Here is a 25,986-nt window from a genome sequence, read left to right as displayed (position 1 = left end):
TACAACTAAAACCTATGAGCAAAATATGTTCTCAACGAGGTACGTGTATATATAGCATGTAATATATACCTCTTCAACTTCATCATTTTGTTCATATCTCCCATTTCCTTTTTTTTTTAACTTTTTTTAATTCAGTTATTGTCATTTTACAATGTTGTGTCAAATTCCAGCATAGAGAACATTTTTTCAGTTATACGTGAACATACATACATTCATTGTCACATTCTCTTTTGCTGTGAGCCACCATAAGATCCTGTATATATTTCCCTGTGCTACACAGTACAATCTTGTTTATCTATTCTACATTTTGAAATCCCATTCCCACCCCCACCCCCCCGTCCCCCTGGCAACCACAAGTTTGTATTCTATGTCTATGAGTCTGTTTCTGTTTTGTATTTATGGCTTTTTGTTTTTTGTTTTTTAGATTCTGCATATGAGTGATCTCATAGGGTATTTTTCTTTTCTTTCTTGCTTACTTCACTTAGAATGACATTCTCCAGTAACATCCATGTTGCTGCAAATGGCGTTATGTTCTCGGTTTTTATGGCTGAATAGTATTCCATTGTGTAAATATACCACATCTTCTTTATCCAGTCATCTGTTGATGGACATTTAGGCTGTTTCCATGTCTTGGCTATTGTAAATAGTGCTGCTATGAACATCGGGGTGCAGGTGTCATCCTGAAGTAGGGTTCCTTCTGAATATATGCCCAGGAGTGGGATTCCTGGGTCATATGGTAAGTCTATTCCTAGTCTTTTGAGGAATCTCCATACTGTTTTCCACAGTGGCTGCACCAAACTGCATTCCCACCAGCAGTGGAGGGTTTCCTTTTCTCCACAGCCTCTCCAGCATTTGTCATTTGTGGACTTTTGAATGATGGCCATTCTGACTTGTGTGAGGTGATACCTCATTGTAGTTTTAACTTGCATTTCTCTAATAATTAGTGATATTGAGCATTTTTTCATGTGCCTATTGATCATTTGTATTTCTTCCTTGGAGAATTGCTTGTTTAGGTCTTCTGCCCGTTTTTTGGATTGGGTGTATTTTTTTCTTATTAAGTCATATGAGCTGCTTATATATTCTGGAGATCAAGCCTTTGTCAGTTTCATTTGCAAAACTTTTCTCCCATTCTGTAGGTTGTCTTTTTGTTTTACTTATGATTTCCTTTGCTGTGCAGAAGGTTGTAAGTTTAATTAGGTCCCATTTGTTTATTCTTGCTTTTATTTCTATTTCTTGGGTAGACTGCCCTAGGAGAACATTTTTGAGATGTATGTCAGATAATGTTTTGCCTATATTTTCTTCTAGGAGGTTTATTGTATCTTGTCTTATGTTTAAGTCTTTGATCCATTTTGAGTTGATTTTTGTGTATGGTGTAAGGGAGTGTTCTAGCTTCATTGCTTTACATGTTGCTGTCCAGTTTTCCCAACACCATTTGCTGAAGAGACTGTCTTTATTCCACTGTATATTCTTTTTTTGGGGGGTGGGTAACTAGGTTTATTTATTTTTAGAGGAGGTACTGGGGATTGAACCCAGGACCCCGCGCATGCCAAGCATGCACTCTACCACTTGAGCTATACCCTCCCCTCCACTGTATATTCTTGCCTCCTTTGTCGAAGATTAGTTGACCAACAGTTTGTGGGTTCATTTCTGGGCTCTCTATTCTGTTCCATTGGTCCATATGTCTGGTTTTGTACCAATACCATGCTGTCTTGATGACTGTAGTATTGTCTGAAGTCTGGGAGAGTTATTCCTCCAGCCTCTTTCTTTCTCTTCAGTAATGCTTTGGCAATTCTAGGTCTTTTGTGGTTCCATATAAATTTTATTATGATTTTGTTCTAGTTCTATGAAATATGTCCTGGGTAATTTGATAAGGATTGCATTAAATCTATAGATTGCCTTGGGCAGTATGACCATTTTAACAGTATTGGTTCTTCCAATCCAAGAGCATGAGGTATCTTTCCATTTTTTTAAGTCTTCTTTAATTTCCTTAATCAGTGTTTTATAGTTTTCCGTGTATAAGTCTTTTACCTCCTCAGTTAGATTTATTCCTAGGTATTTTATTACTTTGGGTGCTATTTTAAAGGGAATTGTTTCTTTGCTTTCTTTTTCTGTTGATTCGTCGTTAGTGTAAAGAAATGCAACTGATTTTTGAATGTTAATCTTGTAACCTGCTACCTTGCTGAATTCTTCGATCAGCTCTAGTAGTTTTTGTGTGGACCTTTTAGGGTTTTCTATATATAGTAACATGTTATCAGCATATAGTGACACTTTTACCTCTTCTTTTCCAGTTTGGATCCCTTTTATTTCTGTCTCTTGCCTGACTGCTGTGGCTAGGACTTCCAAGACTGTGTTGAATAGGAATGGTGATAGTGGGCAGCCTTGTCTTGTCCCAGATTTTAGTGGGAAGCTTTTGAGTTTTTCACCGTTGAGTACTATGCCGGCTGTAGGTTTGTCATATATAGCTTTTATTATGTTGAGATATGTTCCTTCTATACCCACTTTGGTGAGAGTTTTTATCATAAATGGGTGTTGAGTTTTATCAAAAGCTTTTTCTGCATCTATTGAGATGATCATGTGGTTTTTGTCCTTTCTCTTGTTGATGTGATGTACACATTGATTTGCGTATATTGAATCATCCTTGTGTCCCTGGGATGAACCCCACTTCATCATGATGTATAATCTTTTTTATGTGCTGTTGGATTCTATTTGCTAGTATTTTGGTAAGGATTTTTGCATCTCTGTTCATCAGTGATAATGGTCTGTAATTCTCTTTTTTGGTGGTGTCTTTGCCTGGTTTTGGTATCAGGGTGATGGTAGTTTCATAGAATGAGTTTGGGAGTATTCCCTCTTTTTCAGTCCTCTGGAAGAGTTTGAGAAGGACTGGTATGAGTTCTTTATATGTTTGGTAGAATTCCCCAGTGAAGCTGTCCGGTCCTGGACTTTTATTTGTAGGGAGGTTTTAAATTGCTATTTCTATTTCATTTCTAGTGATCGGTTTGTTCAAGTGGTCAGTTTCTTCTTTATTCAGTCTTGGTGGACTGTATGTTTCTAGAAACTTGTCCATCTCCTCTAGGTTATCCATTTTGGTTCCATATAGTTTTTCATAATATTCTCATATGATATTCTGTATTTCTATGTTACTTGTTGTGATTTCTCCATTTTCCTTTCTTATTTTGCTTATTTGTGCTGTCTCTTTTTTCTTTGTGAGTTTGGCCAGAGGTTTGTCGATTTTATTTACTCTTTCAAAATTACAGCTTTTGGTTTGATTGATTTTTTTCTGTTGTTTTTTAAACCTCTATTTTATTTCCTCCCTGATCTTTATTATTTCCTTCCTTCTGCTGACTTTTGAGTGTTTTTGCTCTTTTTCTAGTTCTTTTAGCTGGTGGGTTAGATTGTTTATTTGAGATTGTTCTTCTTTTTTTGAGAAAGGCCTGTATCGCTATAAACCTCCCTCTTAGCACTGCCTTTGGTGCATCCCATAAGTTTTGTGTGATTGTGTTTTCATTTTCATTTGTCTGAAGATATTTTTTAATTTCAACTTTGATTTCATCATTGACCCATTGGGGTTTTTTTAATAGCATGTTGTTTAATCTCCATGCTTACCTTTTTTTCTCCTTTGTTTCTCTGTAGTTGATTTCTAGTTTCATAGCATTGTGGTCAGTAAATGCGCTTGAAATACTTCCTATCTTCTTAAAATTGTTGAGGCTTTTTTTGTGCCCAAGTACATGATCAATCCTAGAAAATGTTCCATGTGCACTTGAAAAGAATGTATATCCTATTTTTGGGGTGTGTAATGCTCTGAAAATATCCACCAAATCTAATTTTTCTATTGTATCATTTAATTTCTCTGTTGTCTTGTTTATTTTCTGTCTGGAAGATCTGTCTAGTGATGTTAATGTGATGTTAAAATCTCCAACAATGATTGTATTCCCATCAATTTCCCCTTTATCTCTGTTAGTAGTTGTTTTATGTACTTAGGTGCTCCTATATTGGGTGCATTTATATTGATTATAATATCCTCATCTTGTATTATTCCTTTAATCATTATAAAATGTCCTTCTTTATCTTTCTTTATGGCCCTTGTTTTAAAATCTGTTTTGTCTGAAATCAGTACTGCTACACCTGCTTTTTTGGCTTTTCCATTTGCATGGAATATCTTTTTCCATCCTTTCACTCTCAATCTATATGTGTCCTTCTCCCTAAAGTGGGTCTCTTGTATGCAGCATATTGAAGGTTCTTGCTTTATTATCCAGTCTGCCACTCTGTGTCTTTTGACTGGAGCATTTAGTCCATTAACATTTACAGTAATTAATGATAGATGAGTGTTTATTGCCATTTTGAACTTATTATTGCAGTTGATTTGGTATTTCCTCTTTGGTCCTTTCTTCTTCTTTTTGTGGTTTGGTAATTTTCCTTTGTATTATCTTGGATTGTATTTACTTTTTGTGACTCACTTGTAAGTTTTTGGCTTGTGATTCCCTATTTTGTAAGTCTATTAACCTATTACTATAACTGTTTGTACTAAACAGATAGTAATATAATCTCAAACCCATCCTACTGAGAACAAAAAATTTAAAAAAGAAAGAAAAAAATACTATTTTCTTGCTTCCTTCTCACACTCTTAATGATTTAGATGTCTTCTTTTACAATTTTTTGTTTATTCTATTTGGAATTCATGTAGTTATCACCTTCCAGTTATGAGTTTCTCATTTTTGTAGCATCCTGCTTCTTTTCTATTTATAGTAGACCTGTCAATATTTCTTTTAGCATGGGTTTAGTGTTGCTAAACTCTTTTAGTTTTTGCTTGTCTGTGAAGTTCTTTATCTCTCCTTCTATTCTAAAGGATAGCCTTGCTGGATAGAGTGTCCTAGGCTGCATCTTTTTTTCATTCAGGACTTTGAATTCCCATTTCCTTTCTTTACATATGTTTTGTCTACTTCATCTGTCCATGAACTGACAAAGATGAATTAAATAAAATCTATTTCTGTTGTGTTTTCTACAGATAGTGCTTTACTGTTTTGTTGCAGTAATGTTTTGGACATAAATACTTAGTATAGTTATGTTATTGTGAATTTGAACCCTGTGTCATTGTAAAGGGCATTTAATTAACATTTCTGCCATTAGTTAACATCTTGCCCATTTCTTAGTATCAAAACTCTAGCTTTTTTTAAAAAAAATTAAAACTGACATACAATATTTCTTTCAGGTATACATAGAGTATTTCTTTCTTGTACACCTGAAAAGATTTTACAATTCAGTATTTTTATACATTATGAAATGGTTATTGCAATAAGACCAGTTGCCATCTGTTACCATATGAAGTTATTACAATATTATGTACTATGTTCCCCTGTGTGCACTTAGATCCCTATGAGTTATTTGTCTTTTAGCTAGAAGTTTATACCTCTAAATCCCTTTCACTTATTTTATCTGGACCCCCACCCTCCTAAAATGTGGCTTTTTTTGTTAGCATTTGTCTGATACGATTCTGTTTGTTTCCTTTATTTTCTTCTGTCCTTTACCGTAATTCTTATCCTTTTCTTGTTCTTTGTTGTGTGTGTGTGTTTCTTCTGGTTATTTAGATAATTGGTGTTGCCCTTATAGTTCGATGTGGTATTTGCATTCATCTATTTCTTTAATAATTTTAGATAACATCTATTAACCTGTCATCTATAAAAGCTGAGAAAATTACCACTTCCTTCCTCCACCCCAATCCTGTTTTGAGATTTTTGTTATATTTTCTTTTGTTTCATTCATTTCTTTAAGTAATGTATTTAAACCTGTTTCTTGATTTATCTGTCTTACTCAGTATATACTGATTCTACTGAAGACAAGGAAATTTACACCTAATGCTTTTTTTTAAACTTTAAAAGTGTAAAAATAACTACACTTACCTTCTTTAGTCATATCCCTTTGGTTGTTTAATATTTTGTATTTAAAATGTTTCAGTGCCAACTAGCAGGTCTTTTTCTGGGGATGCTTCTTTTCATTTTTTGATTGCGTTTTATCATCAAATAGTTTTTAATCAAAATGTGTTGTAAGTTTTTTAAAATTTCTTTCATGTTTGAAAATCTTTGCCAATTACCATTATTTTATTGAGAAAATACGTTGTAAGTTCCTCCATTTATTGGTGTTGCTCCATTATTTTCCAGCATTGAGTATTACTAAATCTAAGTCTGGCCTAATATTTTGCCTTTACTTTTTCTTACAGGCTGCTAAAAGAATTCTTTCTTTAATCTTGAATTTCAGTAACTTAGCCAAATTATGTCTTGGAATCTGTTATTTAATAACAGCATTTCATTGAAATTTATGTCCTTTTGTCCTACAGATTCAATCTTTCTTTCAGTTGGGGGGGAAACAGTCTCCTGTTATATCTGGTTAATATGATTCTCTATTTTCAGGGACACCAGTTCTTCTATTGGATTGCCTTTGTCCTACACGTCTGTTATGTTTGTGATTATTTTCATCTTTGTTCTAATTTCTCATGTGTCTCTTTGACAGTAGCTTAGTCTTCAGCTATATCCTAATCTCTGCTATTTATGGCTCATTTATTTGTTCTATAATAATGTTATTTTGCATTTCAGTTTGCTTTATTAGTTTTGTGGTCTTCCTTTTCATCTCAACTTTGAGCTCTTAATTTTATTGGCTTTTTGTATTTATCAAGTGCTCTTATAACATAGAACATTAGGGGATATTCATTCCCTTAAATTAAGAGTCTTTCAGAGTAAATTTTTTTAATAGACATTATTTTTTAAAGCAATTATTGGTTCGCAGCAAAATTGAGCAGAAAGTACAGAGTTCTCATATACTTTGCCCCTACACATGCATAGCCTCCCCCCAACATTCTGCACTAGAGCTACACATTTGTTACACACAATAACAAATTGTCAAAGTCCACAGAGAATAGAGTTTTCATTTCGATTTTTCATGCTGTGTTCTACCCAAATGTGAAGATGTCATGCCTGGTTTTAATTTTTTTCATCTCGTTAGTGCTTAGCATTGTAGTTTCATTGCAGAATCAGCCTTCTATGCCGAGACATCCAAATAAGATTTGTCTTTGAATTTGTCCACACCTTTTTAAATATCTTTTCTTTTTCTTCCTCCATCAGCTCTGCTTTGAGGATTATTTATGAAAAGGAGTAGGGTTTGTCTGTGTGCAGCCTTATTACAGACATGGGCTTTCTCTCTCCTAGTCCTGATTGAGTGTGCCATCACAGTCTGTGAGGAGGATTCCATTGGCATACCTTCAGGCTTCAGGTTGCAAATGCAGATTAGGCTCACAGAGCCTTTGCTTATGCAGAAAATGCTCTGTTTCCTGAGCCTATTCACTATCTCCTTTCAAGAACAGCTTCTGTTTCCCTGACCTAACAGAGGGTATTGGGTATGTAAAGCCACTTTGGGACACCTGTGTTTAGAGTTCACAGCCATCTTTGATACTAATTTTTCCCTACCTATTACTCTTTTGGATGACCTTACCTTACTTATTTTTTCTTTTATCTACATGTTGATCAAATGCCTATTTTATTATTAGAGATGATTAGATATGGATAATTACTATTCTTCTGCTCTTCCTTCCTTGTCTTCCACAAAGAGTTTTCAAGATGGTAAGTTCTATTAACTTTTCCTTTCTCTGGTTGGATGGAAAGTGGTCAGAAGAGGATCTTACGGTTAGAAAATTTTTTCGCTAAACTAATCCCTTCCTCATTCTTTTATTAGAGAGCCAAATTAGGAGCAATAGAAATGTTCTCTCTTCCATTGGCCTTTTATACTGTTTAGTTGAAGCTGTTATTTTTTTTTTGCTTGGGTGGCATTAATGTGCATCATTACATATTTCTTAATCATAATCAGGTTTTGGGGTTAAGAGATCTTGAGATTTGGCTTTGTGCTATCACCTTAAGCAGAATAACTTTTCTTCTTGATTTTCGTAAAAGAAATTTGAAATTCTTATGAACTTAATTTTTTTAATTTATTTATTTTTTGTGGGAGGAGGTAATTAGATCTATTTATTTACTTTAATGGAGGAATTAGAGATTGAACCCAGGACCTTGTACATGCTAAGCAAGCAGTCTGCCACTGAGCTATACCTCCCCCCCTTCTTATGAACTTTATTATCTTCCAATATATTTAGTATTCAGATTACTTACTTGAATAAGTCTTCAGTAACACCTGCATGTAGGCTTTTCCTTTACCACTGCAATAAGTGCTGCTAATGATACTCTGCATTCAAATTAGTTCTGCTTTTGTCCTGAATCTGTGGTGATGAAGTAAAGAAAATAGAGGTTAAAATCTCTTGTAAGATTGGTTTGACATCAGAATTGCTGATGTAGAATCTACACTTCCTTTAGAATGGTATACCTTCTATAAATTACAAAAAGGCATATAGTTAATTTTTTAATGTTTATTATATATTTTATTTCTAAACAGTGTATATTAGGCTGAGGAATATTTTATAAAAGAGAATGATCTGTTATAGCCAGGATGAACCTCTAAAGCATTATGCTAATTTAAGGAAGCCAGACACAAAAGGTCATGCATTATACGATTGCATTTGTATGAAATATCCAGAATAGACAAATCCATACAAACAGAGTGTACATTGGTGGTTGCTAGAGACTTAGGGGAAGGAGGGACTGAGGAAATGAGGAGAAACGTTTAATGGGCCAGAGGGTTTATTTTGGAGTGATCGAAATGTTTTGAACTAGATCTAGGTGGTGTTATACAACATAGTAAATATACTAAATGCACTGGATTGTTTAGCTTTAAAATAGTTATTTTATGTGCATTTTATCTCACTTAAAAAAAAAAATCTGTCAAATGTGAAGAGAAAATCCCCAAAAAAGAGGCTGAGAAAACTGCCATAAATGTATATAAGTGTACTCTGCGCAAATATCAGTTAAAATATATGATTCAGCATTTCTTTCCACATACTTTATGGATTTTTCAGGAGTATAAGTTAATTAGATTTTAGTGATGGTGGCTTGTAGTAAGAGAGCTCCTGTCAGTTTTAGAACCAATGAAGAGGTTTTAACTGATAGGACACAGACATCACAGGGCAAAGAACTAACATTCTTTTAGCTTGCAGAAGAATTAGCAGATGATATTTGGACTGTATCATTTCACTCAATTTAGCTCAAAGATGATAACTTAGCATTTAGCTGTTCCATAACAAAAACCATGCACTGAAGTACATAAACACCCTCAAATCACCAGAAGCTGTGAGTAAACTTTTTTTAAAGAAGACATGACAGTTTTTATTAAGAATTGATGAGTATGAAGTATTCAAATATAAGTACAAAAATGTAACATCCTACTCATGGATTTAGGAATGAGAAGTCTATCATGCACATAAAGATTAAAATTGGTTAGTATATGTAAAGGCTTAGAACAGTGCTTAGTATATATAATAAACAGTAAGTTGGCTACAATGGTAAAGAGGATAACTGCAACTGTTACAGTTAGTTAGCCAGACTTCCTGGTCTTAGATATTTAGATTGTTTCCAGCCCATTAACAGACAAACAGCCACACTGAACACTTTTTGTGGTTTCATTAAGTGTAATAGTCCTATTGTAAGTCTTAAGTACTGACATTGCTGAGTTCATTAGTATGTGCCTTTGAACTTGCCAATTGTGGGATTTTTTTTTTTTTTTAAGATTTTGCATGTTTACACTCCCACTAAGTGAAAGTATCTGTGTTACCAGTCTCCTGAGGGTTTTTTTGGGGGGAGGGGGGTTAGTTTTTTTTGTTTTTTTTGTTTTTTTTTTCCTAAACATGGCCTTTTACCTGTACCAGAATTAGAAACTAACATCCAAGGAAACTAGTTAATGTTACCTGTCTGGATCATTCATTGTAAAGGATATTTATTGGAACAGAGTTGTAGTTTAAAAAAAAACAAAAACTAGGTTTGCATTAAAAGTCAGTTAGACCTGACTGATTCAAATCCTAGCCCTCTTTTAAAGTTTTTTGTTTGTTTAATCTTTAGAATTGTGGTATAATGGCATCTAGTTTGGACAAATTAAATGAAACCATGCATTTAAAGTGTTGAGCATGGTGCCTACTAGTTAGTAAGTGTTGTTCTTATTGCCACTATTAAAGATAAGAAGGAAAAATAATACCTCATGAGTGTTTTTTAAAGCAAATGTTACATAGGTTTCACATCATTTTATATTTAAGAGAACATTTCTCTTTTAATAACACTAGCCACCAAGATCCTTTACAATAAAGCCTAAATATAATTTCCCTAATTTGATTCTGTTCATCTTTGATGTTGCCCTTTTACTTTTGAATGCATACATTTCAGAGTTTATAAACCTCATATATTCTACTTTTGTTGATTTCTTAACTATAGGCATCTCCTTAGACAACAACCATGTTCCATAGAAAATTAATATTTTTAAATTCCTTGCTCCACAGCAGATGATCTCAGAAGGCAGATAATTGACTTAGTTTTATTATGTGATTTAATATATAGACCTTTTGTGTTCCATAAATAATTCCATTTCTTTCTTGGTTTTAGTTAGTTTCTACCTTATTATGCAAGTGTAAATCGCAAATTCCCACTTCTGAGGTCAATTAGTAAGCAGACTTTGAAAAAGCTTTGAATTAACTTGAAACACATTTTATATCTTGATATACCTATATTATTGCTGATTATCTGATACTTATTTTTCTCCAACAGTTTCTAAAAGGATTTATAAATTTGAGATATTTTTGGAAAGTTGCTTAAGACTTGATCAATTTTGTATTTTAGTAGGTTGCTAATTATAACCCGTGATTTCTTCTAATCAGCAGGATTATTTTCACATTCCTTCTAAAAATACTGTTTCATAAATATTTGTTGAGTGTTTTCTATGTGCTGGCTACTAATGCTGGGCAAAGGGGTTCAAAATAAATGACATTTGACAATCTTTATCTTCAAAGATTTCAGTCTTTTGGTGAGGGGAGCATAGAACTCAGTGGTAGAGCTCACACTTAGCATGCAGTCCCCAGTACCTCCATTAAAATAAATAAATAAACCTAATTATCTCCCCCCCAAAAATAAAAAAAAAACCCAAAACAAATTTTTAAAAAAGATTTCAGTCTTTTGGACATCTTGAAATAATACTTGTCTGGAAAGGAGAGAGATTACATATTCATAGAATTGTCTAGATAACTGAAGCTGATTCCTTAAAATACTAAAAATTTTTAATGAAAAATCCTTTAAAAGTGTCTGGAACATCTTCCTGCATTCTTCAACTGAATAAACTGGACCATTTAAATTTTTTGTTGTGATTTACATTTATCATTATTAACATCCTTTCTCAGATTTTTTCCAGTCTTATGCTTTCAGTTATCATTTTTTTGTAGCTGTTAATGTGTACTGTCTCTTTAAATTCCCATCTCTCTTACAGTTTATTCTTTTCTTTTGTATTGAAGTACAATCAGTTATAATGTGTCAATTTCTGATGTACAGTACAATGTCCCGGTCATGCATATACATACATTAGTTTCATTCTTAACTTGTTTGGTACTAGAATCTCCACATGTCCAATCTTTTAAGAATTATTCTTAAGACTGTACTTTCAGGGATCATTTCTATAGTTTGTTACTAGAGAAGTTTCTCTGAACATGTAGAGCACCGGAAACCATAAGGAGGGAGGATAAATAAATAGGAAAAAAAGCGTTATTATTTAAAATATCTGAGTAAGTGGCCTTGGCGTGAATAGGTGGATGTAGTTGTTACCTTGGATTAGATCTTTGAGCTTTTTAAGTATACTTTTTCAGAATGAGTTCTCACTAAGGTATTTTCGGCTTCACTGTCATTTTAAGAATTTCATTCGAGTTCCAATCTATTTAGTTTCTTTGAATTAATCTTGGTGATCTTATTTAAAATTCAAGTAAAAGCTACGTGGGTGAACCTTAAACATTATGCTAAGTGAAAGAAGCCAGACACAAAAAGTCACATATTATAAGGTTCAAGTTGTATGAAATATCTAGAAGAGGCAAATCTATAGAAATAGAAAGTGGTTTAGTGGTTGCCAGAGGTTAGAGAAAAGGGAGAATGGAAAAAGACTGCTTTTGAGGTTGGAGTTTCTTTTGGGGGTGATGAAAATGTTCTGGAATTAGGGAGTGGTTATGGTTGAACAAGTTTGTAAATGTACTAAACACCACTGAATTATATACCTTGAAAGAGTGAATCTTATGTGAATTATATCTCAATTTTTGAAACCTAAATGGAAGCAAATTTTTCTAATAAGATACCCTTTACAACACTTCTAGATCTATATCTATACTTTTACTTTTGTCTTCTAGTCATCAGTTTAGATTTTGAGTCTCTCAAATGCAATTTACAGTGAAAGCATAATTTCCCTTAAGGATAATAGATGTCTAATTGTGCATTCAATGAAAGTTTAGATAACATCCATTGTTTGTAAAGAAAATCCTGATCTAACTCCTTAGTATTACCAGTATGTAAGTATAAGGAACAAATGTATGTGAGCCCTATAAATATCTAAAGAGTTGGAAAGGATAATAATAACTAAAAATAAAAAACAAAAAAACCCTATTAATCTACTTTTTCATTAAGCATAAATTGCAAAATACTTTTAAAATGCAGATTATACATTGCCTTATTAATTTTTGTTTTACTTAATTTTGATTTTATATTATGTAATTTTTATTTTCTTTTTAGTGATTTGTTCTATGTAACTTTTTCAATCTTTAAAATTTTTAATGACAATTTCACAAGCAGTTTGTCATTCTGGTGTTTGAAAATGATTAATTCCTTTGGCTGTAAGCTGTTAAACACATTTTTATGTTTTTATTTTTAGGCTATGGAGTTACTAGTAGAGAAAGCAATCAGTAGTGCTTCTAGTCCTCAGAGCCCTGGAGATGCACTGAGAAGAGTTTTTGAGTGCATTTCTTCAGGGATTATTCTTAAAGGTAAGTTTTAACTTCATTTTTAATGTTTGTGTTTGATGGTTAAATAAGAATTCTTTCTCTTACAAATGGATAATGCTAATTCTTCTTTCTCCCTCTGCTGATTGCTACAGGTAGTCCTGGACTTCTGGATCCTTGTGAGAAGGATCCCTTTGATACCTTGGCAACAATGACTGACCAGCAGCGTGAAGACATCACATCCAGTGCGCAGGTACCAGTGTGTTCCTAATCCCAAAGCTTTGTTCACTGCCCTTAAGGTTTTGGTTTTTTATAATTGTCCTTTAGAAGAAGTCACTGTATAGAATTAATTCTTCTACTTCTTTAGTAAATAAGCCCTTAGAGGGGATATAATTTAAACTAGATTGCATTAATATAATCTTAAATTTTATTGTTTTAACTATGTGTGTATCTTATTAAATGTATTATATAAATACAAAAACACAACAGTATTTTCAGTGTCATTAAATCTGGTTATTACATTATATGTTAGAATCAGTAGAGAAACTATGTCCTCTGGTTGTAGGGGGTAGGGAGGAGTAAATTGGGAGTTCGGGATTTGCAGATAGTAACTACTATGAATAAAATAGATAAACAACAGGTCTTATTGTATAGCATGGGGGACTACATTCAATACCTTGTAATAGTTTATAATGAAAAAGAGTATGAAAAGGAATATATATACACATACACAAAACTGAATCACTCTGCTGTACACCAGAAATTAATACAACATTGTAAATCGACTATACTTGAATTAAAAAAAAAGATCAGTAGAGAAACTATGTCCTCTGGTTGTACAAAAGTGATGTGCTGTGTGGTTTATGGTAATTTTTGCTATTATTTAGCCTTTCCTACCACTGAAAAGGCCATCTAATATAGTAATTAAAACTGGGCTCTGGAGTCACGACTTCTGAGTTTGAATACCAGCTCTTTATCTCATCTATAAGGGGTGAAGCAGTATCTATCTCAAATAGGATTGTTGGGAAGATTAAATGAGTTAAAATTTCAGTCAATCTAGAACTGCTGTAGTTTTCTTTTTTTTGACTCTAGAAGTGTACTAAGAGTAGAAATGGCTACTAGCTGTAAACAATAATAATCCACTGTAAGGCAGTTGAGCTTGATCTGTTCTGGCAAGAATGATTTGGAATTTGGAAGATACCAGGATTAAAGTAAATTGTTATGCTAAAAGTATATTGAGGGTGAGTCAATAGTAATAGAAGATTATGAAATCTAACAGACTGTAGACTTCCAACTCACGTGTGTTAAACAAGCTTTGTTTCGTTTTTATTTCTTTGGGTTTAATTTTCTAAGGAAGAAGAAAGTTACCGTAGGTGTCTTTTCTTTTGTTTCTCCCTTGGTACTTAAAGAAGGAATTATTTATAAATTTTGGCTTAGGAGCAGGGTATTCGAAAACTTAAGAGAATTTGTATTTGAAAGGAAGGCAATTTTCTTTTAATGTCTGTAAAGAAAGTAGTCTGGTTTTAAGAGGTAGTTAGAAATGTCCTAGTTAAAAGTGAAGAAGTTATGATGGAAAAAAGGGAAGTCTTGTACACTACTGGTGGAAAAGTAAATTGGTGCAGCCACTGGAAAACAGTATGGAGGTTTCACAAAAAACTAAAAATAAAACTACCATGTGATACAGCAATTCTGCTTCTGGGTATGTATCTGAAAAAAAAAAAACAAGAACGCTAACTTGAAAAGATACAAGCACCCTGGTCAATGTTCATAGCAGCATTATTGACAGTTGCCAAGATATGGAAGCAACCTAAGTGTCCATCAACATATGAATAGATAAACAAGAGATATATATATATATATAGATACATATACACACACACACATATACATACACAATGGAATACTACTCAGCCATTAAAAAGAATGAAATTTTGCCATTTGCAGCAACGTGGATGGACTTGAAGGGTATTATGCTAAGTGAAGTAAGTCAGACAGAGAAAAACAAATACTGTATGATATTTATATGTGGAATCTAAAAAATACAACAAACTAGTGAATATAGCAAAAAAGAAGCAGACTCACAGATACAGAGAACAAACTAGTGGTTACCAGTGGGGAGGTGGAAGGGGCTATATTGGGACAGGGGATTACAAGGTACAAACTTAGGTATAGAGTAAGCTACAGTGATATATTGTGCAACATGGGGAATATAGCCAATATTTTACAATAACTATAAATGGAGTATAAGCATTAAAAATTGTGAATTACCATATTGTATACCTGTAACTTGTATACTAGTGTACATCAACCATCCTTGAGTAATGAATAAGTGAATGTGGGGAAGTAACATTACTGCATCATTCCGTTTATGTAACAATCATGAAATAACAATTATAGAGATGGAGAACAGATCAGTGGTTCCTAGGAGTTAGGAATATGGGAGAAGGTTGGGTGATACTATAAAGGGAGTCTTGTGGTGATGGTACAGTTTAGTGTCTTGTGTTGGTGGTTATGCCAGGCCAAACACGTGGTAGTTGCAAAACATGTAAACAAGTATATGTATGACTGGTGAAATCTGAATAAGCTCTGTAGATTGTACCCGTGTCAGTTTCAGTTTGGTTTTGGTGGCCTGTAGCACCCATGTCAATAATTCTCTTCCTTTGTCTCTGTCTGGGACTATTCTTTTCCTTCCATAATGTTTACCTTTTTTTTTTTATGACTCTGTATGTACTATTCTCTAGTAACCTTTTCAAATTGCTTCTGCAAGATGTACCTTTGTCATTTATTCACATCCCTTCCTATAGGTGTCCAGTAGAACAATGTACCTTTTAAAAGGCACATTTATAAGGTTAATCCTCCCCCTCATAAAAGGAATTAAATAAACTGTAAGTTTTCTTTGATATTGTTTAAAAACTCCAAAATGACTTTGTATAGGAATAATTTCAGTATTCTCAAGTTTTGTTTGCTGCTAAATAATTGCCAATTACACTAGAATTCTCTCTCTTGTCAGGTGTTAGAAATACTTGCAAACCATATGCAGAACGAAAGCTTATAGAGTGCTCACTCCAGCATCAAATGGCTATCATACTTTTCCTTACTGGAGTATTCTTACATTTAGAAACTCCTAGTATTAGAACAGGCTGATGATCAGTAACAATATCTCTGTAGAAATGTGTTACTATTCATTATAATGCAGTAGATATCTTTGGATATTTTCTTTTCATACAGAAGAAAACATTATTCTGTTTATCTTTGAGAAGGACCTTTTATAAGTCTCTTTAAATAAAGAATGAGTATTTTATTATGATAAATATTCCTGGTTTCACTTCAGAAAGTTAACAGCCTTATAGAATAAATGAGATAGAGAAGCAACCAGTACTGTCAAAAATTCAGAATTGCAGGCGTAAGCAGAATGCAGTATCACGTTCTGAGCACAGATGATTTGGGACTTTTCAAGGTTTAAAAAGCAAATATATGAGGCAAAGTTGTAAATTTAAACTGGAATCATCTGATCTGGAAAAAAGTTTTAGAGCAGTAAATTCTCACTGGATAATTGTAATCAATAATTATATCTCAGCTTAAGAAAACAAACAAGGATTAAAAACAGTCTAAACAGCAGCCACTTTGGAAAAGTTTGGCACTTCCTCAGTAAGTTAAACATATGACCCAGCAGTTTGACTCCTTAGGTATATACCCAAGAGAACTGAAAATGTATGTACATTAAAAATTTTATAGGGGGGAGGGTATAGCTCAGTGGTAGAGAACGAGCTTAGCATGCATGAGATCCTGGGTTCAATCCCCAGTACCTCTATTAAAATGAATTTTAAAAATAAACCCAATTACGCCCCCCCAAAAAAATACTGTATAGACAAATAGCAGCATTGTGCGTAATTGCCAAAAGTAGAAACCACCTAAGTGTCCATCAGCCAGTGAATGGATGGATAAACAAATACAGTATATCCATACAGTGGAAAATTACTCAGCCACTAAAAGGAATGAAGTGCTGATACATGCTACAATATAGGTGAATTCTGAAAATCTTACGCTATGTGAAAAAAGCCAAATACAAAAAGTCATATTGTCTGATTTCATTTATATGAAATGTCCATAGTAGACAAATCTATAGAGATAGAAAAATAGGTTAGTGGTTGTGTGGGCTTTAGGGTAGAGGGATTGAGCAGTGATGGCTATTGCACCATATGGTTTCTTTTTGGGATGATGAAAATGTTCTGGAGTCAAAGACTGATTATGGTTGAAAAACTTTGTAAGTATACTACAAAGCACAGACTTGTACACTTTAAAAGAGTGACACTTAAAATATATGAATTATATTTCAAAAAAATAGTCTAAGCAGTTACATTGAAGGTTTAACCATATAGTGAAAGTTGCCATTTAATCAGATGACTAAAATCTCCTTAAATTAGTTTAAAAGGTATCTATCATATCTCAAAAGTCCCTCTAGTTTCAAAATCATGAGATCTTTTGACATTGATGCCTAACATTCCTATGTATACATAGCCATGTAGTGAAAGTCTTTTCTTAGTTCATGAAGTAACAAGTTGAAGAAGTATGATCCTCATTTTGTAAACCTGGGGAGGTTTGTGTGTGTGCGCATATGAACTCCAGGCCTTGAGCATTTGTGTATGTATGGACATCCACAGAAAAAGTAGGAAAATACATGAATATGAACTAAATAGAGGTTCATTCAGTTAGTGATACACTTTTGCTGTATGTTGTTTTAGGATTTTCTATTTGTTTTTAATGAACATAATACTAATTTTTTTAATTTATATATTAAAAAAACAAAATAGCATGCACACAAAAGAACCTGAAAATAAAAACATCAGAACATATGGAGTATTTCATTTGTGAAACTTAATATTGTTTAATGTGTTTCTTTCCTTAAACATGCTTTCTTATGTTGTTTTATGGGGATAGAAACCTAATAAGAATTAATATTGGTTTTTTAAATTAACTAAATTCTGGCTCTTTTTGTTGCAGTTTGCACTGAGACTCCTTGCATTCCGCCAGATACACAAAGTTCTAGGCATGGATCCACTACCCCAAATGAGCCAACGTTTTAACATCCACAACAACAGGAAACGAAGAAGGGATAGCGATGGAGTTGATGGATTTGAAGCCGAGGGGAAAAAAGACAAAAAAGATTATGATAACTTTTAAAAAGTTTCTGTAAATCTGCAGTGTTAAAAACAAGTGCCCATTCGTTGGCTGTTTTTCATTCATAATAATGTCTACTTTGAAAAAATTATCAAGAATTCAAAGAATTACATGGAAGAACCAAGTTTTTCTATGACATTAAAATCTTAATGTACAGTGTTAGGTATTATGTGAATGGAAAGACACCCCCAAAAAAGTTGTGCTCCGACTAGGGGAAAAACAATGGTTCTGACTTTTTTCCCCTTTGTTTTGGTTTTATTTGCTGGTTGCCCTAGGTCCCTCATATTTGTGTCTTTTATTAACTAGTCCTATTAAATCTTTACTGTATTTAATGCAGTATTTGTTCTTCAGTTGCTATGTGTATTCTGATATTTTTATTTAGAGGTTTTGTTTGCTCTTTGACACTAGTTGTTACTTTGTGTTACAGATATCCTTTATCCCTTAATATTTTACAGCAGTACGTTTTTTTGTAACGTGAGACTGCAGGATTTTTTTCCTTTTGTTTTGTTATTCTGTGTGTGACAGATTACAACACAAAAAAGTTATCCTGCCATTTAAGTGCTCAGAACTGAATGTTTCTGCAGATCTTGTGGCATTTGTATCTCTAGTGTGATATATAAAGGTGTAATTAAGACATATTTCTGTTAATCTAATCAAGTTTGCCGTCAGTTGTGCATTATTAGCAGTATAAAAGCTAATATATACTATATGGTCTTGCAACAGTTTTAAAGCCTCTGCATAATTGATAATAAAAATGCATGAAAGTTTTGTTTTTAATAGACTTTTAAAATTATAATTTTAGGTTTGACACGTAGATCTTTGTACAGTTGACTTTTTGACATAGCAAGGCCAAAAATAACTTTCTGAGTATTTTTTTCTTCTGCATAAGTGGAAAGGGCATTTTTCATATATAAGTGGGCTAACCAATATTTTCAAAAGAACTTTATCATTGTGCAACTAACAACAGTAACTAGCCCTTAATTATGACAGTTCCTTATTGGTGTGTGTGAGATTACTCTAGCAACTGTTACAGTATAACACAGTTGAATGATCCCTGCCCCCTACCCCACACCCCATCGCCCAGATAATTTACAGTTCTATTAACAGTGAGGTTGATAAAGTATTACTGATTTAAAAAATTAAGATTATCTAAAGAAAAAAAACAGAAAATTATTTGGTGTGGCCATCTTACATGCTTACGCGTCCTACAAAAAGCTAAATATTCTAGCAGTGGTGTAATGAAAAGTTACATCTTACTGTTGATATATATATGCTCTGGTACACAAATGTCATTTTGTTGTCACAGCACTACAGTGAAATACACAAATAAAAACTTAAATTCATATAATGACTTAAATGTATTATATGTTAGAATTGACATCATAAACTGCTTTTGCTTTGAAATGACCTTATGCTTCAGTAAAACCATATTCAGATTTATTGGGTACTTACATCTTGTTATTCCTGACAAATGATGTTACCTGAACACATAATTTCCAGGAAATTGTATTATGCAGTACCATATTGGTTCAGTTGCTTTTGGGTCAGAATCATCCCCTGGATTCTTAGAGGACCAGGAGACTGTAGGAGATGACCACTGAGGAAATAGAACAGGAGACTCGGGCTCTTCTCCCAAATTTCTCACGTACTATCTTTGTAACTCAGGCAGACTTCTTTTCTCTTCTCTCTCTTCTCTCTCTTCTTTCTTCCTTCCCTTCCTTTCCTTCCCTTTCCTCTTCCTTCCTTCCTTCTTTCTTTCTTTCCTCCTTCTTTCCTTCCTTCCTTGTAATCTTTCTGGATCTCATTTTACTCTTGAATATTTAGCCACCCAGTAAAAGTTTTGGAATTTTGTTTCTCAAGTTCTCTTAAGAGAGGAGAGAACTGATATTTATCATGCACTGTGGACAGACACCATGCTAGGTCTTCTCATACATTTTCCTGTTTAAAACTATCGTAACAGTAAGAGTAAATGAAGGTGTCATATTTCTTATTTTTCAGATGAGGAAACTGAAGCCCGGAATGGCTGACTAAAGGCAGTACCTGAGTTTAAGTGACGGAGTTGAAATTGAGAGCCAGGTTTCAAAGTTCATTCATGCTCAGAACTTTGCCAGTCTGCTCCCTTCATCTTGCAGTTATGTTCTAAAAATGTTTTCAGCCCAGGTTTCAAATTTTTGCATTTCGTTTGGGTGTCTTCATTCAGATATACAAGTGATACCACTGAATTTTTTTTTTACTAAAATAATTATTTCAGTATTTTTTGCATGGCTTAATTGTTTTCATAACTGAGGCTAGATCTATATTAACCATCTATGAAATAAGTTCGATTGAGTGTTTTTCAGTATTTCTTCTGCTTTGACAATTTTTAAAGAAAACTAAACTCTAGTCAAAAGAAGCATTGGTTATCACCCTGCTAATGCACTCTTCAACCAGTTGTTTTGGTGACTAAACTTTTACTTATCAGTTATTCCCTGCATCTCAGACTGGCTTTTCCTGTTATATAGTGCATGCTTATGTTTCAGTAATGATAACCCAGATAAAATAAGTTGATTCCTCTCAGCCACTCCCCAATACCTGATGCATTCCAAATTAGATTTTTGTCTTCACCACTATTGTTTGTTCTATTTCTTTGAATAAGCTAGTATTAAAAATACAAACTTGCATGAACAGCATAGGAAGAGATCTCAGACTTTTCTAGTTAGTATTTCAAATCATTTTTTCCTGCTTTTTGACAAAAAGCATAAATCTTCTGCATGATCATGCTGTGACCGTCAGTATATGTTGTGAATTTAAGTTATAAAGAGTCACATTATTGAATTCACCGTTTTTTTATACTGAATTTGGCAGAGCCTACTTTAATTGTTTTCCTAATAAAGGTCAACTTTTATAGTGTTGTAGAAAGATATTCATAGCAGTGATCTCACATTTGTTCATGAGAGTCATCTGGGGAACATTCTAAAAATTTAAGATCCTAAGCCCTAATTTCAAAGATTCTGACTGAGGCCAGAAAAGCCTGAGAATGCTTTTTTTTTTTTTTTTTTTTTTTTTTTTTTTTTTTTTTTGAGAATGCATTTTAAGATGACTTTCTCAGTTACTTGTTTGAAAAGATTGTTGGTAACACGTTATAAAAGTGTAGAGTGTATGGCATAAAATATCTTCTGTCTTGTCTTGCTTTCCAGTTAGTGGTTCCCTTTTCCAGAGGCAGTCAGCGTTATCCATTTGTATATCCTTCCACCCCACGTGGTCTGTGCAAATGTCCACATCAACATGTGCACCCCTTTGTTTATACAAATGGCTGTGTGCTGTGCACATTGTTCTGCATCTTGCCTTTTCTCATTTAATATACCTTGGAGTCTTGGAGTCTTCGAGACTGTTCCACATCAGTACACATAGGGGAACTGAATCTTTAACAAGCACTGTAGGATCATTCCAAATTAATTTTTTTTCTTCAATTATAGGTGGTTCTGATGCAAGCTGTACATGGATCATGCTTTAATAAACTTGCTTTATAGTCCAAAGTTATATTTTAGATTTAGTATTAAAGATACTATCAGGCACATAATATAGCAAGTTAATTGTGATAGTCAGGAAATCATAATCTCCCTATTCCTTAAGCAATGTTACTGATTAGTTTTTGTCCAGGTAATTTTAGTAAACTGTAGTCTTGTTAATTTCAGTTCTCCTTTATCTTGCTTAGTAATAGATGTTAAAAAAAATCTGAAAATAGGAAGCAATTTAAAAGCTTTAGTAATATTTTTGAACAATGCTTAAACTGGTCCTATGTTAAATACAAAGCTATTGTATTCACATTATCCTAATGCAATCCCAAGTAAGATAACGGTACCAGAGGTCTTCAGTTTGGAAAGGACTGTTTAATCAGTTCAGTAAGCTAATGTGAAATACTTTAAAAAGAAAGTAATTTGTTGAAAGAAAGTGTGCGAAGGCAGTTAAATTGGTCTCAACTGATTAATCACTCTTAAAATACACAAAATACTAAAAGAGTTCAGAAGTAGAAAGGGAAAATGGCAGAGAACATACCTGGGGCTTGGATCAATGTGAGCCCTATATCAAAGACAGGATAATGCAGTATGACAGGTTCCTGGTGAGAAAAAAAGTCCACGGTGTTGTAATTTACCTTGAGCTTTGCCATAAGCTGTTTAAAAAGAGCAATTTGTACTTCAGTGTGACTTAGTGTGCATTGTGGTATAGACAAAAACAGAAGGCCTGCCTTTTGCTAATACATACTGTGGAGGGCTGGAACTTAAAACCTGCATTACCAATCACAACTCCTTTTGGTGAGATGGCACTGCAAACCTTTTAACAGAGAAGGAGCTTCCTTGTATCCTTTATCTGAGTGATAATCCAAAATGAGAGATATAGTCTTCCTACACTTGGTGTTAGTCGCACCACATCTGGAGTCTGCTGTTCAGTTCTGGGCTTTTGTTTTAATGTGATGTTCAAAAGAGAGAGACCAAGATAGTGAATTTGTTCAAAATCATGGCATGGAGTTGGAAACAGAGCAGGAGATATAAGAGGTGATATAGGAGAAAGGATTGTTAAGTATCTTCTAATATGGATAGCTCTGGAAAAAAAATTGATAAAATAGCTTTTTTAAAACATTAACTGCAACAATAAAATGGATGGGGGTCACTTGCAAAGTTGTTGCCCATGTTCAAAATTATAACCACCTATTTAAGATTCTGGTTAAAGGTCCTAGTACTAGGTATAAGAACATCTTTTCCAAGTTTTAAGTTGCTTTTATACTATTGGTCCATGTACCTAGTAAAGACCATTTGAACAGAACTAAATGGCTAGTTGCTTAAAAAGTTGATAAGAATTATTTCATGGCAGTCAAAATACAGATAGGAATAAGATTAGAAAAATGGGTGCTGGTTTTTCTACACCTCAACTTTTCCCTGTTTTCCTGGGTTTTTTACTCATACCTCTCAACATTCCTCGGCTTCTGCAGCTTCTAAGTACAGTCGACCCTTGACTGCATGGGTTTGAACTGTGCTGGTGCACTTACACGTAGATGTTTTTCAATGGTAAATATCACAGTACTGCACAGTCCGTGGATGCAGAGGATGCGGATGGTCGACGAGTGCAGAGGGTCAGCTCCCCTAACCTCTCCCCACTGCTTTGTTCAAGGGTCAGCTGAAGCACTTCGCATGGTTCTGTCAGCAGCATCTTCTGTATGTGTACGTGCCATTGATGATCTTGTCCGTCTCCCAAGCTTTAGATATTCCTTTTCTTAAATTTATTTCCAAATCCTGTCTCTCTTTATCCAAACTCGCCTTGCTTTTTATCTTTCTGCCTCCAGTCTCTACACTATTCAGCCTACAACCCCCAGATTATTCGTCCTAAAGCAGCAATTGGATCATGCCATCACTACTCAAAAGAACTTAAGGCAACTCCACTTCACTGTGCTAAAATGGTGTATTTGATTTCGTCCTCACAACCTTGCTAGGTAGGTATTCATTATACATGAGCAAACCAGTGTTTGAGGTTAAGTAACTTGTCATAATAAAAGCTTGTTTGAATCTCTCATTTTGTATGTGTCAGATCATCAAAAAGCTACATACTTGGAGAGTCCTGTTGACTTCAAAGCCTGAGCTTTTAATCTTTATGCTACTATATACCTCCTATAGATGTGTCTTTTAGTCAAAACCTCTTTCTACAGAATTTGAATGCTTAAGACATGGTGTACAAATAGATTTTAAGCATCCCAATTTTGGTCTGCTTCAGAGACCTACCCGTCAGCCTTTATTTTACCCTCTTCATTCTAAAGAACTTACAAAGCTATATAGCTCTTTCAGAGGTCAGTGTGTAAGTAAGAATAGGAAAAAAGGAGTGAATTCCATCTCCTTTGCTCTGTATTTTAACCTTTACTGGGCCAAAAGTAAAAAATGGTATCTAATGCACTATGTACAGGATATAGCTGTGTCTCATTTGGTGCAAACACTATTAGGAACACTGAGCCAATAGTAAAGATTTCACACTAAAACCCCAATTTGACTTCCCTTGAAAAATTGGAAGACCTGATGACATAGGGCATGTGTTCCTATGATGAGAGTAATGGCTATTCTCTCTAGAGGACAAGTTTAAGACAAAGCCTATTCCGGACAGTTTACCAAAGCCTCTACTCCCTTATTTTGTCTACCAGACTGGCCCTGTGAGCATTTGGTTTTATTATATTTCAGATCCTAGACATTTTACCTATGGACTCTTCCAATTTTCATGTACAATCACATGTTAAACTGAGGTGAAGACAATCTCTACAATTATTGGCAGTTCCAAAATTCTTCAATTCTGTAATCATGTATTTCCTATGCACTAGGATGCTTGATGTCTCCCACACTTAAGATAAAGGACAGTCATAAAGAAACGTTTAACGCGCTTCCTTCATTGATTGTTTCAAGAGAAGTATCAGGAAGGCCTGAAATTTATGCAAGCTACAGCCTCAAGGGAATCCTTTATTTCAGAGCAGAGATCAAAACCTATGTCCTGAAAATCTGTCACATGGGAGCAGACTGCCTGTCTTCCTGTCTGTTCTTTGGTGGGACTAAGAGAAAGAGAGGGAAGAAAAGGCTGTGGGAATTGAAGACAACAAAGGTGGGCTAAAGGAAAATATGTTCTTGATGGCAAAATTCTTAATTGTATTAGTTCTCAAATTTTTTCTTTTTATGAACTAGTGTACCTCAAAAGGGATGAAAAAGGAGAGGGCTTAGTATATGGTGAAGTGGAGGGGGAGCTACAACTGAATTACTCATTGAAACCAAATGTATGGGTTCCAGTTCCTGAGAAGATGAAGTAAGCACCCTCCTCCCTGTCTCTCTCTCTGAATTCAACTATAAAATCTGGATAAAATGCATAGAAGCAATTTGAGGACCCTGAAACATAGTTAATAGGCAGATTCGAGACGACTAGAACTGAAATATCATCAGACAGTTTTGCCGTATTTCCCCTTCCAGCGGTAGACTCACTGCTTCGCCTTGGACATGAGTGCAGCCATAGAAGTGAGTGGTAGAATGAGATAACTAAAGCCCCAGATTTCTGGCCCTAGGCTTGAGAAGGGAAATCCTAGGGAACAGGAACATTCTGGAAAGATTGGGGAGAGGAAGGAGCTCGGGCAAGTGATTCCATAAAGTTATTTATAAATAATACTATAATAATTATAGTAACTTTTTTTCAGCTTTCAACCCCAACTTATGAGGCCAGTATTACCCTGATACCAAAACTAGGTAGAAATAGTTCAAAGAAAACTTAGACCAATATACCTGATGAAATTAGAATGAAGAATCCTTAACAAAAGATTTATCAAGTCAAATCTAGCAATACATATAAAGAATAATTACCACAACCGGTGGAGTTTATCTGGGAAATGCAAGGCTGGTTCAGTATGAAAATCAACCAACACATGAATTTTAGTATTAAAGATATGAAACTATAAAATTTAAAGACAAATAACTGGGGAAGCTATTACAACATAATTTAGCAAAGAGTTGATATTAATAAAGACATTCAAATCACTTGAATCTGATACCACTAAGAAAAGAATTGGACACAGGCATAAAGATTTACTACCTAAATTGTCAAGAATTGGAAAAATGGGAGATCTGTGTAGTGGGTCATTACAAATAATGATCTGTGTTTATTGACATGCTGAGATCTTCACAAATAATGTATGTAAAACTGGAATCTGTGTAAGAATCCACTTTTGCAATGCATGCATCCATATATGCACACACAGACACACACACATAGAAAAGTCCTAAGTTAAAACTATTAACATTGTTTATCTCTGGATTATTACATTCTGAGTGACTTTTTCCACTGATTCAGGTGATTTGACAATGAGTAGGGATACTTTGGTAATAAATAATAAGATACAAACTTCTTTAAAAGGGTAAGTGAGTAATAAACATGGCTGGGCAATT

The 25,986-nt window shown here is 34.0% G+C and overlaps 1 protein-coding gene and 1 pseudogene across 3 annotated transcripts in view; both read left to right on the top strand.

The window, feature by feature from the left end:
- The window catches only part of ZFR (zinc finger RNA binding protein), a 78,243-nt gene extending 54,647 nt beyond the window's left edge, over positions 1-23,596 (top strand). For 2 of the 3 annotated variants that reach the window (XM_074356809.1, XM_074356808.1), the window contains 3 exons: positions 12,808-12,919; positions 13,030-13,127; positions 17,876-23,596. In XM_074356809.1, the coding sequence (XP_074212910.1) occupies positions 12,808-12,919; positions 13,030-13,127; positions 17,876-18,055 (390 nt within the window). In that variant the 3' untranslated portion in view covers positions 18,056-23,596. Of the gene's footprint in view, positions 1-12,807; positions 12,920-13,029; positions 13,128-17,875 lie in introns of those variants that run through there. The other variant, XR_012503725.1, reaches the window with a different exon arrangement.
- LOC123617020 (small nucleolar RNA U3) lies at positions 11,548-11,689 on the top strand (annotated as a pseudogene).
- Positions 23,597-25,986: the final 2,390 nt, after the last annotated feature.

The sequence above is a fragment of the Camelus bactrianus genome, chromosome 3 (assembly GCF_048773025.1).
Source record: "Camelus bactrianus isolate YW-2024 breed Bactrian camel chromosome 3, ASM4877302v1, whole genome shotgun sequence".
Lineage (NCBI taxonomy): Eukaryota > Metazoa > Chordata > Mammalia > Artiodactyla > Camelidae > Camelus > Camelus bactrianus.
The sequence above is the reverse complement of the archived record's forward strand: the minus strand, read 5'-3'. Positions and strand labels throughout refer to the sequence as shown.